At 41.4% G+C, this 18,894-nt stretch overlaps 2 protein-coding genes across 3 annotated transcripts; both read left to right on the top strand.

Moving 5' to 3' along the window:
• Window positions 1-38: 38 nt before the first annotated feature.
• LOC144523802 (pleckstrin homology domain-containing family B member 2-like) lies at window positions 39-6,098 on the top strand. Of its 2 annotated transcripts, none has more exons than XM_078259668.1 (8): window positions 39-213; window positions 664-716; window positions 870-1,022; window positions 1,621-1,723; window positions 2,229-2,268; window positions 4,017-4,103; window positions 4,555-4,666; window positions 4,771-6,098. In XM_078259668.1, exons 2-8 carry the CDS (start codon window positions 680-682, stop codon window positions 4,905-4,907), a joined length of 669 nt encoding a protein of 222 aa, XP_078115794.1. In that variant the 5' UTR covers window positions 39-213; window positions 664-679; the 3' UTR covers window positions 4,908-6,098. The 2 variants fall into 2 exon arrangements, with proteins under 2 accessions (XP_078115794.1, XP_078115795.1); XM_078259669.1 differs by having other exon boundaries at window positions 41-213; window positions 4,558-4,666.
• A 278-nt stretch (window positions 6,099-6,376) lies between these two features.
• On the top strand, window positions 6,377-13,251 carry LOC144522963 (pleckstrin homology domain-containing family B member 2-like). Its single transcript, XM_078258207.1, has 7 exons — window positions 6,377-6,522; window positions 7,197-7,249; window positions 7,403-7,555; window positions 9,095-9,197; window positions 9,353-9,392; window positions 12,892-12,973; window positions 13,078-13,251. The coding sequence occupies exons 2-7, from the start codon at window positions 7,213-7,215 to the stop codon at window positions 13,212-13,214; spliced, it is 552 nt and encodes a 183-aa protein (XP_078114333.1). The 5' UTR covers window positions 6,377-6,522; window positions 7,197-7,212; the 3' UTR covers window positions 13,215-13,251.
• Window positions 13,252-18,894: the final 5,643 nt, after the last annotated feature.

An 18,894-nucleotide genomic window follows, 5' to 3' on the forward strand; every position in this document is an offset into this window, starting at 1 on the left:
TCAAAAACAAACGCCTCCCTCTCCAAAGAGACTGGACTTATGCGAAGATGCTGCGCGGGCGGGGCTAAGAGCAACGGTGTCCACTCGGTTTATTCGTCAGGCTTTTGGACTCCCAACGACGAGGGCATCGTCTTTTTTTGTACATCTCACTTCCGTGTTTGCTCTATCCTAACGAAAGGCTTACTCTTTTTCATAAAACATACAAATAATCAAGTAAGTAACAAAATTACCCTCTGCCTTTACCAATACATGTACTGGTATCCTCGTTTGTAAGGACCAGTGTTGGTGTTTTAGACAGCTCGCTACAGACATGTAACGTTACGCTAGCTAACCTCGACTGCGTTTGGTATCAGACATGAAAAACACAAAAGATAAACATATCAGTTGCTTTGAGTAATTACGGGGTTATCGTGCTTCACGTTATATGACCAGTATTGAACATTAACGTTATCTTTCTAGTCCAACTTATATTAATAAGAAATGAGAATGACCTATTTACAACTGGCCTATTGTTACTTGAAGCCATCTGTTACATTGACTTATGCTAATAGTGCTAACAGTCACGAGGTTTTGTTTGGCTATGCCACGCCCAGTCACCAGCCCTTAGCTTGTGTCATTATAGTGACAGATACTGACTGATGTGTGTGTATTTTATTGTTTAAGGTGTTGCCTGCCTAAGATGGCTATGGTAAAGAGTGGTTGGCTCCATCGACAAAGTGAGTAGCCAGACAGTCTTTACCAGTTCACCACATGGATTTAAAGTAATACTTATTTAATGCTGTTTGAAGATGCTGTGACATTTGGTATGATATCCTGTATTAATGAATTTAGTTTGGATTGAACTTGACTGTACTATATTTTCATTAAAGGTACCATACTGCGTCGGTGGAAAAGAAACTGGTTTGATTTGTGGGCTGATGGGCGACTTGTGTTCTATAATAATCAGCAACGACGTGACATGGAGGATGACATCCACATGAGGGTCGACTGCATTAACATCCGCAACGCTGTTGCATGTCAAGGTACTGGTCATCTGTTGCATGAGGATGTCATAAGTCTATATTAACGACGTTTGATTTCCGGGATTGATCCGGTGCCGCCGGAGGTTCCGCCAGATGTCCCTCATTTCGGCCGGATGTCCATCCCCTTCCACTTTCTTTGTTTTGGCATTTTAAACTCCGGTGGATTGATAAGGACTTTGGTTAACTGCTCCTCAGATCTCTGCAGGGTAAATCCAGACAGCTAGCTAGACTATCTGTCCAATCTGAGTTTTCTGTTGCACGACTAAAACAACTTTTGAACGTACACATGTTCCACCAAAACAAGTTCCTTCCCGAGGCTATTTTGCAGAGGCACCATTGCTCCATCCAGCGCTTAGCAGCGCCCAAGAAGATTGTGATTGGTTTAAAGAAAAGCCAATAAACCAGAGCAGGTTTTTCTCCCATCCCGGAATGCTGTGTGGACTAGCCAGAACCTCCTCCGCAGCGCTGTGGAGGAAGGTCTAGCAATTGCGAGACTAGGATCTCATTGGCTCACACTTAAGAGTGTTAAACCAACTTTTGTTCATATTTTGAAACATGTCACCTCGATTTATCCTGCTGTATTGCTTCTCATACCCAGAGCTGAACCCTCCGGAGGGGAAGATGCGTGATGCCTTGCTTCAGATAGTGTGCAGAGATGGACGGGTCATCAGCCTGTGTGCAGACAGCGCAGATGATGCTCTGTAAGACAACACGTACATGCTGAGTCATTATTTTGGCTGCTCTCTTTTAGAGCTGGGCGATATGGAGAAAATAAAATATCACGATATTTTGGACAAAACACCTCGATATCGATACTGTAGGGTTGACTATTGGTGCTTTCACAAAATATTTTCACAATGAGATTTTTGACAAATACTCAACAGTAATGTGGATGTAATGACTAAGTGGGTAAAGGCAAATACAGTAATAATCTGGTAAATTCAGAAAATGACATCACTTTACTGTAATGCAGCCTTTAAAAACAGGAAAAGACAACACTTATGCCATTTTACGATATCCAAAATCTAAGACAATATCTAATCTTGTATCACGATATCAATATAATATCAATATATATTGCCCAGCCATATTCTCTTTTTGTTTCTGTGTTGGTGAAGTTGAATGTTTCAGTTGTTCTGGGTTCATATTTCCAGATTAGACATTATTTAACATCTAAGATGACATGGTTTCCACTTTGTGTTGCAGGGCATGGACCATGGCACTTCAGGATGCCAGAATTAATGCGGTGAGTTTCTTCTACATCTTAAATGACTTAAATTTGGACTTGATACCAAAATAAGAATAGGAAGTTGTTGTAAAACCAGCCTGTCTATTTTAATGTCTTATTAATTTGACTTAAAACTAGAAAAATATTATTTCCATGATCTAAGATGAAACTGGCTGTGTGAAACAACTCTCATATTGTTTGTTTTTCATTATCAATAATCAATCAATCAACATTTATTTATATAGCACTTTACAGCAATCAGCAGGTATCCAAAGTGCTTTACATCAGGAACCAAGAATAAAACAACATATCATACAATAAAAAGAATGAAACATAGAAAACGGAAAAATCAGAAAAAGTTACATAGAAACAGGAGGAGGAGAGGGAAATTGTCACACCACTACTACGTATTAGAAGCCATTCTAAACAAATAGGTTTTGAGTTTGGACCTAAAAAGAGCTACATCTGTAATAGTGTGAATATCAGGGGCTAACTTGTTCCAGAGTCTCGGGACAGCAACTGCAAAAGCCTGATCACCCCACCGTTTATACCTTAACCATGGGACTTCTAAAACCAGTTGATTGGAAGACCGCAATGACCGGTTGTGCTCACGCAGGGTTAAAATCTTGGACAAATACTCTGGGGCCAGGCCTCGAAAACAAACAATAAAATCTTAAATCGATTCTAAAACGCACAAGGAGCCAATGTAGGGTGTAGAGAACGGGAGTGATGTGTGCACGTCTAGATGTATTTGTTAAAATGCAAGCAGCAGCATTTTGCACAAGTTGAAGTCGTGAGATGGAGGTTTGATTCAGACCAACATAAAGAGCATTACAGTAATCCAACCTTGAACTAATAAGGCATGAATTGCCTTTTCTAGATCATGCCTGTTAAGGAAGGGCTTAACTTTAGCCAGGAGACAAAGCTGGAAAAAGCTCATTCTAACAACATTGCTGATCTGCTTGTCAAATTTCATGCTGCAATCAAATGTAACACACACATTTTTGACAGCTGGCTTAAGGTATGAAGCCAGAGCTCCCAAACTCAAAGCTGGACCGTTTAGCATGCACGAAGTATTGAAGATGATACACTCAGTTTTATCTTCGTTCAAGTTAGGAAAGTTATTGGAAAGCCACAACTTAATATCATTAATACAACTAAGCAGGGAGTTTAGTGCGACACTGTCATTCGTTTTCATAGGCAAATAAAATTGCAAATCATCTGCATAACAATGAAATGACAGGTTGTGCTTGCCTATAATAGCCCCTAAAGGCAACATACTGTATATAAAGAAAACAGGATGGGGCCAAGAATTGAACCCTGAGGTACCCCACAAGAGAAAGGAGCAGATGACGAGGAGAGGTCACCAATCATGACAGAGAAGCTCCTATTTGCCAAATAGGAGCTAAACCATTGAAGTGCCGAGCCTCGGATGCCTATACAATGATCAAGGCGAGAGAGGAGGACTGCATGGTCCACTGTATCAAAACCAGCTGTGAGGTCCAAAAGCACTAAAACAGCAGGCTTTCTGGCATCGACAGACAAGGCAATATCATTGTGTACTCTCAACAGTGCAGACTCTATATCTATACCTTTATGATGGTAATCTCAGTGCAGTAGAATATATTGTCTCTATGAGCGTTTCTCAGAATTCCTTTTCTGATTCCATTCGTCCAACCGTCATGTAGCTCAGTTTTGTTGGGTGTTCATTCTCTTCTTTCAGGGGAGGTGGCCTCATTTGTAGTGTTTTTTTTGTTTTATTTTAGGTGGTCGCTACACCTCAGATCGGCTTTGCACAGGAAGTGATAGCATCTGCTCCTCCCCCCTACTCAGAATATGCTCCACCACCTCAGGTAAAATACATAAACAGTATGCATATGAATTTGTTAAAAGTTTAGTTAAACACAGATAAAAAAAAAAAAGAAGAAGCTATTGAAAATGTACCTGTGAATTTCAGGCTACAACGCTCTTCTTTAGCTCAATACATTTGTCAAACATTGTTTTATTATGTACAATATGATTATACTGACTTCATACTTTGCACTGCTGTACTGTATATGTTCTACTACACAATTTGGCTTGGTCTGACAAGATCCTTTTTGAGGGAAAATCTAATGAAAATAACACACAAGTAAGTTGATGTCTGCTACCATCTACTGGTGTAGTAATGGAAGTGTTGAAAAGCTCCACTAAGCACAATTTGTGAAATCAACACTGAATCGAATGACTCTTAGGTAATGTTAAGGGCTCGTACTGGCATCCCACAAAGGATCAACTGTGTCTTTATAGCCTTTTTTGTTTCAGCAGGGTTATGTCCTGGGACCGTATGGAGAATATGTTGCACCTCCACCACATGCTACACAGATTGTTTACTCTGCTGATGGGCAGCCCTACGCTTATCCTTATCAGTACCAAGGTAAATAACTGCACATTTCTCAGCATATGTGCAGAAGTAAACAATGTTTAAATTCCATAATTGCAAACTAAAATGAGCCACCATGTTGCTGTTGTTTTTTCTAGGTGGGTACACCACTCCTGGAGTGAACCGTGTTGTTATTCATGAACGCCAGCATGAAGACAGAGGAGATGTGGCTTTGGGCATGCTCGCTGGAGCAGCAACTGGTTTGGCACTTGGCTCTCTCTTCTCTGTCTTCTGATGTCTTCATTAATGTACATTTAGTAGCACATACTCCCTATGTGTTCTATATATATACACACACAGTAAATACTGTTAGCACTTTCTCATATGCCCTGTGTGGCAGTTTCCCACCCCCTTTGTGTTGAATGAATGTCTCAATATGAATGTTCTTAACCAAAAAGTACAACAATTACTCACTTTTCAAGAGTTATTTAAATGACAGGAAATACACTACTCCTTTTGTGTACTGTACATTTCAGGTCCTTACTGTTTTTCAGGTATGTTTCTGTTTCATGGAGCACATTTGTCCTTTTTTATATTTGCAGAATTATCTAAATAGCCATGACTTGGTGTTTGTTTTTTGTTTTTTACAGGTTTTATGTTCACTTCTGCGTACTGTACTTTTACTTTGTCTCACATGTATTACTTGTCTGTTTTGGTTGGGAATATGTAGTGTTTTTTCAGTTCCGTGGGTTATTTGTGGTGGAGGCAGGCTGAGAGTTGTGTGAACGCACGCACACACATTGTAGCACTTTGAGGTTCCCCCCGTTTGGTGGATCCTGGTTGTGATGGATGTCTGTTTTCACCACCACAAATAAGTCTATGTATGAGGAAACACTAGCATTTACACATACTTTGTGTTACACATGTGCTTTGAAGTGAAAAGGGACATCACTCCTCCTAACTAATATTTGCATGCATTATTTATGATCATTTTTTTCATTGGCAACTGTTGAATCATACTTTTCATTTCATTTGAAATGTTTGGATTGATATTTTGGATTTCATTTCAGTAGCCTCGTTACGGTCCGCACAAATGCAAATCAGGCCAATCAGCCTCTAGAGATTTAGTTAGATTTCAATTGGCCTAGGCTTTTGTTTTCACTCCAAATGACTTGAATATTGTCAGATTTTTTCATTATTCATGTTCGTTATGACTACATTTATTCACTTTGAATAGCAACTTCTGCTACATAGAAAACCTTTTTGGTCTGCTCTTCAAATATACTGTATATCATTATTAATGGCCTTTGGATGTTTAAGACTTTTTCCAAATCATTTCAGCAAATGATCAGCTTAGTGTAAGCAGCGTTACATTAATGTCATTTTTCTACAGGTCTAAAAGATGTAGAACTGTTAACTAAGAGATGTATTTTAACATATATATATATATATATAATCAAAAATAAAGTTAATAATGACTCCTGTTGTTTTGTTTCGTGTTTATTTAACCCTGAGACTTTCGTTCACAGAACATGTTTTGTAGGCTACCACAAAAGTGCAAATGACCCCCTTAACTAGTTTTAATGATGTAACCAGTAAAAACCTTACTTCTGATTAAATGTCTAGCAGAGGGAATAACGAACGAGCGCGCCCTCGCTGCGTTCGCTACCACTTTCCAACAGCTGATAGGTTACGTCATTCAAAAACAAACGCCTCCCTCTCCAAAGAGACTGGACTTATGCGAAGATGCTGCGCGAGCGGGGATAAGAGCAACGGTGTCCACTCGGTTTATTGGTCAGGCTGTTGGACTCCAACTAGTGCATCATCTTTTTTTTGTACATCTCACGTTCCGTGTTTGCTCTATCCTAACGAAAGACTTACTCTTTTTCATTAAACATACAAATAATCAAGTAAGTAACAAAATTACCCTCTGCCTTTACCAATACATGTACTGGTATCCTCGTTTGTAAGGTGTGTAAGGTGTTTTAGCTAACTATGAACATTGTGAGGACATGTAACGTTCGACTGCGTTATTAGATCAACATATCAGTTGCTTTGAGTGAATACGGGGTTATTGTGCTTCACGTTATATGACCAGTATTGAACATTAACGTTATCTTTTTAGTCCAACTTGTATTAATAAGAAATGAGGATGACATATTAACAATTGGCCTATTGTTATTTGAAGCCATCTGTTACCATTTTGTTAGCTAAAAGTTCCACGAGAACCAAAATGACTTGAACTGCTTGAACAAAAATTGACAGTCCTAGCACTGATAATTATCTAATGTTAGCTTCTGCTAATGTCCATAATATGGTGTCAAACGTTTCTGTTCATGCATGAGCTCATGTTAAGTTGCAAAATCAAAACCATAGGTGAAACTCGCCATTGGCTTTATATCTTAAACTGTAAATCAATAAATTCAGCCGTCTGCAAAGAAGACCAGTGTGCGTACTTATTTCTAGATTTTTCTGTTTAGTTCGCGAGGTTTTGTTTGGCTATGCCACGCCCAGTCACCAGCCCTTAGCTTGTGTCATTATAGTGACAGATACTGACTGATGTGTGTGTATTTTATTGTTTAAGGTGTTGCCTGCCTAAGATGGCTATGGTAAAGAGTGGTTGGCTCCATCGACAAAGTGAGTAGCCAGACAGTCTTTACCAGTTCACCACATGGATTTAAAGTAATACTTATTTAATGCTGTTTGAAGATGCTGTGACATTTGGTATGATATCCTGTATTAATGAATTTAGTTTGGATTGAACTTGACTGTACTATATTTTCATTAAAGGTACCATACTGCATCGGTGGAAAAGAAACTGGTTTGATTTGTGGGTTGATGGATGGCTTGTGTTCTATAATAATCAGCAACGGCGTGACGTGGAGGATGACATCCACATGAGGGACGACTGCATTGACATCCGCAACTTTTATGCATGTCAAGGTACTGGTCATCTGTTGCATGAGAATGTCTACATTAACGACGTTTGATTTCCGGGATTGATCTGGTGCCGCCTGAGGTTCTGCCAGATGTCCCTCCACCTTCCTCTTTCTTTGTGTTGGCATTTTAAACTCCGGTGGATTTGTGAGGACTATGGTTAACTGCTCCTCAGATCTCTGCAGGGTAAATCCAGACAGCTAGCTAGACTATCTGTCCAATCTGAGTTTTCTGTTGCACGACTAAAACAACCTTTGAACTAGGGCTGCACAATTAATCGCAATTTTATCGAAATTGCAATATGAACTAGTGAAATATCCAAATCGCAGGGGGGGCGCAATATTTGTTAAAGGCAAAATATGTGTCTAACCATTCTGAATGAAGTATTGTGGGGTTGCAGAGACGTCCTGGGCCTACAAATCCTATCCTACAGACTAAAGGAAAACATCTTTGTTTGGTACAGATTCTTGCAAAAATCACACTACATGACTATAGTACATTTTTATTTGTGTTTCAATGAAAATGAAAATGACGATCCAAAAATCATTCCCTCCAATATCGCGGATCATATCGCAACATCAGTCAAAAATAATCGCAATTTGACATTTTCCTCATATCGTGCAGCCCTACTTTGAACATACACACGTTCCACCAAAACAAGTTCCTTCCTGAGGCTATTTTGCAGCGGCACTGTGGCTCTGTCCGGCGCTTAGCACCACCCAAGACGAATGTGATTGGTTTAAAGAAATGCCAATAAACCAGAGCACGTTTTTCTCCCATCCCGGAATGCTGTGTGGACTAGCCAGACCCTCCTCTGCAGCTCTGTGCAGGAAGGTCTGGCAAAGCGAGACTAGGATCTCATTGGCTCACACTTAAAAGTGTGGACACACAGAGCCGATAATCGGCCGTTGGACAGTCTGTCGAGGTCGGTGACTCGAGTCTGTTCGCTGTGTTCCGTACCGTCGTCCGTCCGAGGGGTCGTCGTCCTTCATTTTGGCCGATTTGACATCAGCGGGGCGGGCACTGCCGGCAGTCAGACTCAAATGACCCATCTGATTGGTAGAGTGCTAACCCGGAAACGGGGAGCGGGATGAGCGTGACTAGAGCCTCTCAAAATCTGTCGAAAATCTTTCAAACTGACCTTTGTCGATCTGAAATGAAGACAGATTCAGCAACTGCACGGTCTATTTCTCGCTTAAAATGTTTTCAGAAACACATTTCGGTGAACTATTTTAGTCCAATATGAGATCGTATTCTGAACAAGCCGCCATGACCGTCTGTCTTTGAATTTCCGGAGAAGTCGGAACCATGTGACGCGTTCGTCCAATCAGCTGCCGGTTTTCATTTTTGGGCGACAATACAGATTAGCGCCGCCTGCTGTTATGGAGACGTATTACGTTTCGTCGCTTTGGTGTGTTCCGAGGCATTGTTTTGACCAATTTGGGGAGACTGATCAGCCTTTTCTGCCGACGTTTGGCCGTCTTTTCTTCATATTTTGAAACATGTCACCTCGATTTATCCTGCTGTATTGCTTCTCATACCCAGAACTGAACCCTCCGGAGGGGAAGATGCGTGATGCCTTCCTTCAGATAGTGTGCAGAGATGGACGGGTCATCAGCCTGTGTGCAGACAGCGCATATGATGCTCTGTAAGACAACACGTACATGCTGAGTCATTATTTTGGCTGCTCTCTTTTTGTTTCTGTGTTGGTGAAGTTGAATGTTTCAGTTGTTCTGGGTTCATATTTCCAGATTAGACATTATTTAACGTCTAAGATGACATGGTTTCCACTTTGTGTTGCAGGGCATGGACCATGGTACTTCAGGATGCCAGAATTAATGCGGTGAGTTTCTTCTACATCTTAAATGACTTAAATTTGGACTTGATACCAAAATAAGAATAGGAAGTTGTTGTAAAACCAGCCTGTCTATTTTAATGTCTTATTAATTTGACTTAAAACTAGAAAAATATTATACTTACTAATTACTAAGATGAAACTGGCTGTGTGAAACAACTCTCATATTGTTTGTTTGTTTGTTTCATTATACCTCTATGATGGTAATGTCAGTGCAGTAGAATAAATTGTTTGTCAGAATTCACTTTCTGGTTCCATTCGTCCAAACGTCATGTAGCTCAGTTTTGTTGGGTGTTCATTCTCTGCTTTCAGGTGAGGTGTCCTCATTTGTAGTGTTTTTAAAACATTTTTATTTAAGGTGGTCGCTACACCTCAGATCGGCTTTGCACAGGAAGTGATAGCATCTGCTGAAGTCAAGTTTATTTCATCCCTAAAAATGGAAATTGCAGTGCTCATATCCGCCTTAATGCCCATAAAAAGAGAGCATAAATACAATACAATAAATACAAATACAATACATAAATACAGTACATAAATTATAAAAAATGTACGTTTAAAGTGCTTGTTGTGCTGTCTGATAGTCTCAGGTATAAAAGAGAGACCATACCGCTTAGTTCGTGTCACAGGAGGCCTTAAGACCTTTTTATGCTTCTGCGTAGAATCGACGGCATACCCCCGCAGACCCCTCTGCGTCTACGTCGGACCCTTCGCCGTAGCCTGACGTGCACCTCTCGAAGTATGTAACTACACGTCGCAGTGACACACGTCGCTCAGCCGTGGCTGGGTAGCGTTGCATTCCCCCCCCCCCGACTCATTTCCGGGTTCTCCTTCTCCATAAACAACGTGAAATCAAGGAGAGGGTTAACTTTTCCTGATACAGATTTCCCACCTTGGTCAGAAAACACAGGGAAGACACTTTGTTTCTCTCACTATGACTCTATAGTCGGTACTCGCTTCAAAGCTAATCACTGTCACTCTCTCACTTCTCCCTCACTCTACACACTCGCCACACTCCCCACACACACACACACACACACACACACACACACACACACACACACACACACACACGCCGGCTCGACGCACACACCAGCGCACAAGTATAAACATCAGGCCACTCACGTAGGCTACGGAGAAAGCTCTGCGTGGAGCCTGCGCAGAACCATAAAACGGCTTTTAGCCTACCATTGTGTTCCCTAACCCTACCAGGAAAATTACCATGAAGAGGGTGACCGGGGTCCCTCGTTATTTTCTGTCATTTTTGCCAGGCGGTCATCATATACTTTATCCACTGTATTTAACTCTCCCACCATTTTTCCAGCCCTTTTAGTCATTTTATCAATCCTGGCCTTCTCAGTTGCCCTAGCATTCCCACCCCGACCCACCACACAGTAACTCCAAACACTACATATCACTGACATAAAAAAACATTCTCACCACATCAGTATTCACCATAGACTGTTAATATTAATGGCGAAAGCTTCTGTTTCAGCGAAGTGCTGCAAATGCGGAAGTGCCTTAAACCTGAATTCCAGCAGGGGGCGACACGTGCGGTTGCAAAAGGAGGTCGGTTTCTGTAGAAGTCTATGAGAACAGGACCCACTTCTCACTTGATTTATTACCTCAGTAAACATTTTCATAATGAGTTTAGGGTCTCAATCGCTAGTTTTAAGTCTTCTGCAATACAGAATGATGTTCGTTTTTTGAATTAGGGTCTCGTTGATTTTAAAATCGGCGATAAAGCAAGGGGTGTTTTAGGGCGTGGCCATGATGTGATTGCCAGTGAAAGTGTGTAACGTAACGTAGAGTGTAAGCGGCTCCTTCCTCACTCCTCCCTCTCGTCTAAAATCGTCATATCCGCAACGACTCATAGCAGATCTCCACGAACCAATGGGTGACGTCACACATGCTCTGTCCATTAATATTAACAGTCTATGGTATTCACCTTAAAAGACTGCAAGTTCCTCATACAATATACACCTGGACTTTTTCATCAATAAGTCAACATGATCAGACCACGTTAGCGTATCATTAACAACAATGCCCAAATACTTGTATGTGTTCACCCTACGACTACTACTACCTCTACTACTGGACCTTTTGATGTCCACTGCCTCAGTTGTCATCTTATTTCTCCTGTAATCATTGACTAATTCTTTAGTTTTCTTAACGGTGAGTTCTAGGAAATGAGTGTCAACAAATAATAATCAACAAAAGCTTTCATCTCATTTTGATAGTGACTATAGTCATCATTTTTAACCCAATGAGCGCCGTGTCGTCAGCAAATGTAACAACTTGACAGCTTGCCTGCTGTGGACGGTAGGCTGCAGTATAAATGGTGAAAAGAAAGGGTGATAAAACAGTTCCACGAGGTGAACCTGTGTTTGTCATGATCTTGTCTGAGTTCAGCTTAACAAATTGAGACCTGTTCTCTAAGAACCTCCCCCCTACTCAGAATATGCTCCACCACCTCAGTTAAAAGGCATAAACAGTATGCATATGAATTTGTTAAAAGTGTAGTTTAAAAAAAGCTATTGGCAATGTACATTTCAGGCTACAATGCTCTTCTTTACCTCAATACATTTGTCAAACATTGTTTTATTATGTACAATATGATTATACTGCCTTCATACTTTGCGCTGCTGTACTGTATATGTTCTACTACACAATTTGGCTTGGTCTGACAAGATCCTTTTTGAGGGAAAATCTAATGAAAACAACACACAAGTAAGTTGATGTTTGCTACCATCTACTGGTGTAGTAATGGAAGTGTTGAAAAAGCTCCACTAAGCACAATTTGTGAAATCAACACTGAATCGAATGACTCTAAAGCCCCTGACACACTAACCTGACGGCTGACCGTTGGCAGAAAAGGCAGTCGGACTGATCAGTCGGCTCCCCGAGGTCCAAAAAGTGCCTTGGAACACACCAAAGCGTCTCTGCGCATGCGCGAGACGTAATACAAAAAATCTAAATGACAACGCGTCACGTGGGTCTGGCTTCTCCAGCCGATAGTAATGGCGGCTTGTTCGAAATACGATCTCGTATTTTATGAAAAATAGTTCACTGAAACGTGTTTCTGAAAAACATTTTAAGCGAGAAATAGGCCGTGCAGTTGCTGAATCTGTCTTCATTTCAGCTCGACAAAGGTCAGTTTAAAAGATATTCGTCAGATTTTGAGAGGCGTTTGTCGCGCTCATCCAGTTCGTCATTTCTGGGTTAGCACTCCACCAATCAGATTGGTGGAGTGAGTCCGACTGTCCGACCTCCAACCCAGCAAGTCAGGTCGGCCAAAATGAAGGCCGACAGCTCCTCCGACGGACGACGGCACAGAACACACCGAACAGACTCGAGTCACTGACCTCGCCAGACTGTCCGACGGCCGATTATCGGGTTGGTGTGTCAGGGCCATTAGGTAATGTTAAGGGCTCAACTGGTATCCCACAAAGGATCAACTGTGTCTTTATAGCCTTTTTTGTTTCAGCAGGGTTATGTCCTGGGACCGTATGGAGAATATGTTGCACCTCCACCACATGCTACACAGATTGTTTACTCTGCTGATGGGCAAGGTAAGTAACTGCACATTTCTCAGCATATGTGCAGAAGTAAACAACGTTTAAATTCCATAATTGCAAACTAAAATGAGCCACCATGTTGCTGTTGTTTTTTCTAGGTGGGTACACCACTCCTGAAGTGAACCATGTTGTTATTCATGAACCCCAGCATGAAGACAGAGGAGATGTGCCTTGGGGCATCCTCGCTGGAACAGCAACTGGTTTGACACTTGGCGCTCTCTTCTCTGTCTTCTGATGTCTTCATTAATGTACATTTAGTAGCACATACTGCCTGTGCATGTATGTATGTGTGTGTATATATATATATATATATACATACATACATACATACATACATACATATGTACACACACACACACACACACACACACACACACACTAGGGCTGCATGATTATGGCCAAAATGATAATCACGATTATTTTGATCAATATATTGATCACGATTAATCAGGGCTCAACATTAAGGCTTGTCCGGGACAAGTGGATTTTTTGTAGGGCAAGTGGAAGAGAAATTTACTTGCCCCACTGGACAAGTTAAAACTCAAAACAAAACTAGAACTGCAAGCAGTTATGACGGAGTCCAATCCTCCCCGGCGCCAGTCCCCCCTGGCGCAAGTCCCCCCTGGCGACGTTAAGAGCCCACGAAAGCGGAGCCCGCTAAAGGAGAACCCAAAGCATGACGGCGGCGAGGCAAAAGTCAGGAAATTTCACTAAGTGCGAGCTCCAAAGTCTGTAGTGAAATGCAATAGCAAATTTCCCATTCATTGAGTAAAAGGCCAAAACGCTTCTACCTAAATTGTAGCGCCTCCAAGAGGCAGATCATCACCAAATCTGGTATAGAGCCGCAGAGTGGCATGTGGAACAATAATCTCAAGTTTTGTGATGATAGCATTTACTGCGGCAGAGATATTGCTATTGCAAATTTCCCATTTAAATGCATTGACATATTTGCCAAAACGCGTCTATGTTCATTATAGCGCCCCCTAATGGCCGATCTTCACAAAATTTGGTACAGAGGCTCGAGGTGGGATGTCGAACAATACTACCAAGTTGATCCGATACCTATTAATTTGGCTGTAAAGTAGTTTGGTTCTAAATTGCGCATACTTTAACATAGCAAAATTCTTTTGATAACTTTTCATCAGGTCCATCTGGAGATGTTACGTACCAGGTTTCGTGGAGATCGGTCGCACAGCCTAGGAGGAGTTCGAAAAAGTTGGTTTTGCACATTGCACAAAATTGTGAAATAACTTCTTAGGGCGTGGCCTATATCATGTGATTCAGCTTGATTCAAGGAACACGTGAATGTAAGGTTTTCTAATGTGCGATGTGTAATGTTGGAGTTATAGGCAAAAATAAGTTTGACATCATTATAGCGCCACCTAGTGGTCCATGTGTGTAATGTTTGGTATGTGAGGTCCATGAACCATTCTACATCTACACTGTAGACCCACATCAGGGCTGTATGCCGTCACCTTCATCTTTACACAGGATCGTAAGCTGTCATCTGTGAGGCGTGCGCGATGTTTGCTTTTAATAAAGTTCATGTTGGAGAACACCTGCTCACATACATATGTGGATCCAAAGATCGACAGAACTCCAAGTGCATACTTTTTCATGTTCACATAAACGTCGGGGATAGCATTCGAAGTTTCGAACACAAGTTTGTCCGGTTTGGGGAGGTTTTCAATATCACGCCATTTGTGATTCTGAGCAAGAATGGCCTTCTGACGGGCAACATCTTCAAGGTCTGCTGTCAAGCGTTTAAACTTGGACACCCATATGTCTTTGTCTGCTATGTCGGCCAGTTCCATCTCAAGATCAGGTTGACTCACACCTGCCAATGCAGTTGTATTCAGCAGGGATGGATCGAGGCTTAGGGGAGTGACAGGGAAGGATAATGTGGTTTTTTTAAACGATGTTTGCATTGCAATGATTGCACAATGTAAATACTCCGAATTTATCATGTGAGCTTCTTTTCTCTCTGAAATTGGGGAAGTGTGACAGTGTACCTTTCTGTAAATCTCTGGCATGCACTGTCAACTTGCGCTTGAATGCCAAAACCTCCTCCAACATGTGCAGGGGTGTGCATCCTTTCCCCTGAAGAGCTGTGTTCAGCGTGTTCAAATGTACGGTCATGTCTACCATGAAGTGTAGCTTTTTCAGCCACTCTGGCTGTTCCAGCTCAGGAAATGTGAGCCCTTTGCTGCCCAGGAAAGTTTTTACTTCTTCCAGACACGCGCCAAAGCGTTTCAGCACCTCCCCTCTGGACAGCCACCGGACTTTGTTGTGCAGTAACGAACGGAACTGATGGTGATTTAAACGTTTTGCAATTATTTTATTGACAATCTGAATGACAACATTCATTACTTCTGTAAATGTTTGAGCGCCTCTTGGTGCAGGATGCAGTGAAAAGTCAGCAGCTTTCTGTCCAGCGACTTCTGCAGTAAAGCCACAAAGCCCTTATGCGCTCCTGTCATACTTGGTGCCCCATCAGTAGCCACTGACACCAGGTGGGTGGTGTTTATTCCTTTGGCTCTTAAACAATTCAAGACAGCCTCACAGATGTCCTCCCCCCGTGTTTGGCCTTTTAGGGGTATCAACTCAATCATTTCTTCCTGTGGCCCAGCAGAGTTTACATACCAGCAGAACAGCGCTATTTGTTCAATATCACCTTTGTCTTTAGATTCATCGCAGGCAATTGAGTAGGCCACAGCTGAATTGATGTCTTTAATTTGCTGTCTGGTGATGTCTTTGCAGAGAGGGGCATATCTCTGATTTTCTGCACAATTTCACTCTTGTTTTTAAAGTCCGTGAATAGATGTCTTAATGAAAGATTCTTTTATATATTCTCCATCTGTGAACGGCTTCCCAGCCTGACTATTTCCTGAGCGGCTACAAATCTAGCATATGTACTTGAATTTGCAGACTTCATCCACTTCTTGAAGTGATTTTTGCTCAGATCAACCTTCCGCATCAGTTCTGAAATGGATATTTTCTCTCATCTCCATCCGGATATTTTTGAGCAAAGGCTGTGTGTTTATTCTGGAAATGTCTTGCGGCATTTGACTTTTTCTTGTTTGCTAGTTTTTCATTACATATTAAGCAAACTGGTAAACCAGTCTCGTCAGCAGTGAAAGCATATGAATCTGCCCACGTAGCATTGAACGTTCTGTTTTCTTCACTTTTCTTTTCTTAGAATTATCCATTATCCATAGTTGGCTCATAGATATGCTATATATATATATATATATATATATATATATATATATATATATATATATATATATCATATCCATGAGTTGGCCTACCTGGGGTTAGAAAAGTTCAAGAAATCGCGCGCTGGCGGGCGTTGCACATTGGTGGTTGTGACGCATATTAAGAGCGACAAAAAATGTTAACACGTTTTTGTCTTACAAATTACAATAATAATACATTATTTAGATGTTACAAGATCACCATAATCTTCAAATTTAGAATTACATTTTAAAAACAAACAAAGTAAAATAAAATACATTTTAATTAATTACTCATTAATTATTTTCAAAAGCCACAGGGAGCCGCATCAGAGGGATGAAAGAGCCGCATGCGGCTCCGGAGCTGCGGGTTGCCGACCCCTGGTCTAGGAGGAGTTAAAAAAAGTAGGTTTACGATAAATCGTGCATAAAAGTCTACGCGGAAATGGGCGTGGCCTATATTAGGAGATTCAGCCGAATTCAGGGAACGTGTGGATATGTGTATTTTTTATGTGCGATGTACGGTTTGGGCGTTAGAGGGCCAAACGCGTATCTCTGCTATAGCGCCACCTAGTGGTACAAATTATTTTGTCCGAGGCCCTTGCAGGGATCTGGACCAGTCCTGAAAATGGCACCCTCCCTCCACCATGTACAGTTTAGGCTGTAGCATCAATTTTATCAACGGAAAAATAATAATAATCCTTAGGAAAGCAATAGGGTCCCACAGCCCTGCTGTGTGAACGGCGTAGCCTTGCTACCGCCGGTCCTTCCAGACTCAGGCTTGGACCCCTAATAAAATGCCATGTTACTTCACGTTATGTGCCACTCCTTACGTCTATGTTACCGATTTGAAACGAATACATTATTAGACCCAGCGGCAGCGGGTCAGCGGACCGCTAACGTTAGACCCAGCGGCAGCGGGTCAGCGGGCCGCTAACGTTAGACCCAGCGGCAGCAGGTCAGCGGGCCGCTAACGTTAGACCCAGCCCGCTGTTCAGCTCATTCTCTGTAAGCGATGCAGCATGCAATCACGCGAGCCAGCCGGTGTTAGTTGGCTAACATTAGCTTGCTAACTCCACTTTAACGTTACCTCCTCGCCACATCGTTCACAGAAAACGAGCCGAATGCAGTTGTCACTCGTGGCGATAGCAACGTGCTTTGTGTGGATGGACAAAAATTATTTTACCTCTGGTCAAAATATTGACTTAGTATCTCAATATATTGACAGTATCTCAGAATATAAACTAAGAATCTCAAAGCAATGAGAACATTTAAAATATTGACTTACAATCTCAGTATCGACTTAGAATTAGTATATATTGACTTATTAACTTAGTATATTGACTAGGAATCTGAAAGTAATGAGAAACTTTAAAATATTCACTTAGAATCTCAATATATTAACTTCTGCACACTGGCATGCAAAGTATTACTTTGTATTAAGGAGTATGGAGATCCTTTTTTCTTGTTGAAGGGGAAATCTATTCTCGGGACATGTTTGTTTCTACTGTTTAAACTGAATTTTATTAATGCTGATAGTGTTTGGATGCTTTCAACGGTTTGTTCTAATTCTGCATTAGCAAAACACAATTTTTTTTATAAAATGATAAACCTTTACCCGGACAAGTGACTTTTGTGCATGGACAAGTGAAACGTAAATGTACTTGTCCAAAGGACAAGTGCCTCAAAAAGTTAATGTCAAGCCCTGAATTAATTATCACGATTATTTTTAACCAAAACCAATTTTATTGTCACATAGGCTAATTATAACTGCTTTCACATCCATATTGTGCTACATTCCTCCTTTGTTGAAGGATACTATGAAGGAGTATGCCATTTCAGCTGTTGAGTGACCGTTTTCCAAACATGCGCGTTTGTCGTGAAAAGATACAGGCAACGCAATTTTCTGTTCACGTTAACGGCGCATGTTAAAATCCGGACGAAATAGCAACGCGGATTACGGTGCCACTTAAATGTCTGCGTTGCTCCAAAACAGATGTTAGAGGCAACAGAAACATCGCTGCATGTCCCGCTAGTAAACACTAATAACACGTTACACAGCAGGTAACGTTAGCCTACCATTAGCTACAGTAGTAACTGGATTAAACACGGTTAAAATGCTGACAGCTAAACGGTGTAGTGTGACTGTATTTCACTGTAGAGGATTCCAACAGCGGGACGTACAACAGTCGCTAAAGCGATGAGCTAAAAGACACAAACTAGCACTGGTCACTGCTGTTGTCTGAAAAAACAACACAGACGGGACAAAATGTTACGTTTACTTGTAAACTGGTAAACCTCGTGACGACTTATGACCGACTGCTATCTGTTGTGGAGTTTCTCTCACGTTACTCTGTCCTCTGTGACTGTCTACATCTAAACTAAGCTGCGCGGTGCAGGGAACATCTCTGATTGGCTCATGGAGGCACGTGATCAGAGAGTGGTTTATGGAGCTAAAATTTGATTAATTGTGCAGCCCTAACTAACACACACACACACACACACACACACACACACCAAATACTGTTATCACATTTTTTCATATGCCCTGTGTGGCAGTTTCCCACCCCCTTTGTGTTGTCTGAATATGAACTATTACTCCTTTTGTGTACTGTACATTTCAGGTCCTTACTGTTTTTCAGGTATGTTTCTGTTTCATGGAGCACATTTGTCCTTTTT

This window comes from Sander vitreus, chromosome 9 (assembly GCF_031162955.1).
Source record: "Sander vitreus isolate 19-12246 chromosome 9, sanVit1, whole genome shotgun sequence".
NCBI classification, from domain to species: domain Eukaryota; kingdom Metazoa; phylum Chordata; class Actinopteri; order Perciformes; family Percidae; genus Sander; species Sander vitreus.

What these genes read in the sequence shown, in the direction of transcription:
- LOC144522963 (XM_078258207.1), top strand. Translation starts at nt 7,213, where the DNA reads ATGGCTATGGTAAAGAGTGGTTGGCTCCATCGACAAA. An exon ending in TGGTTGGCTCCATCGACAAA is followed by an intron (nt 7,250 to 7,402) that starts GTGAGTAGCCAG and finishes TTTTCATTAAAG; the next exon opens with GTACCATACTGCATCGGTGG. An exon ending in TTACTCTGCTGATGGGCAAG is followed by an intron (nt 12,974 to 13,077) that starts GTAAGTAACTGC and finishes TGTTTTTTCTAG; the next exon opens with GTGGGTACACCACTCCTGAA.
- LOC144523802 (XM_078259668.1), top strand. Translation starts at nt 680, where the DNA reads ATGGCTATGGTAAAGAGTGGTTGGCTCCATCGACAAA. An exon ending in CAACGCTGTTGCATGTCAAG is followed by an intron (nt 1,023 to 1,620) that starts GTACTGGTCATC and finishes TCTCATACCCAG; the next exon opens with AGCTGAACCCTCCGGAGGGG. An exon ending in AGGATGCCAGAATTAATGCG is followed by an intron (nt 2,269 to 4,016) that starts GTGAGTTTCTTC and finishes GTTTTATTTTAG; the next exon opens with GTGGTCGCTACACCTCAGAT.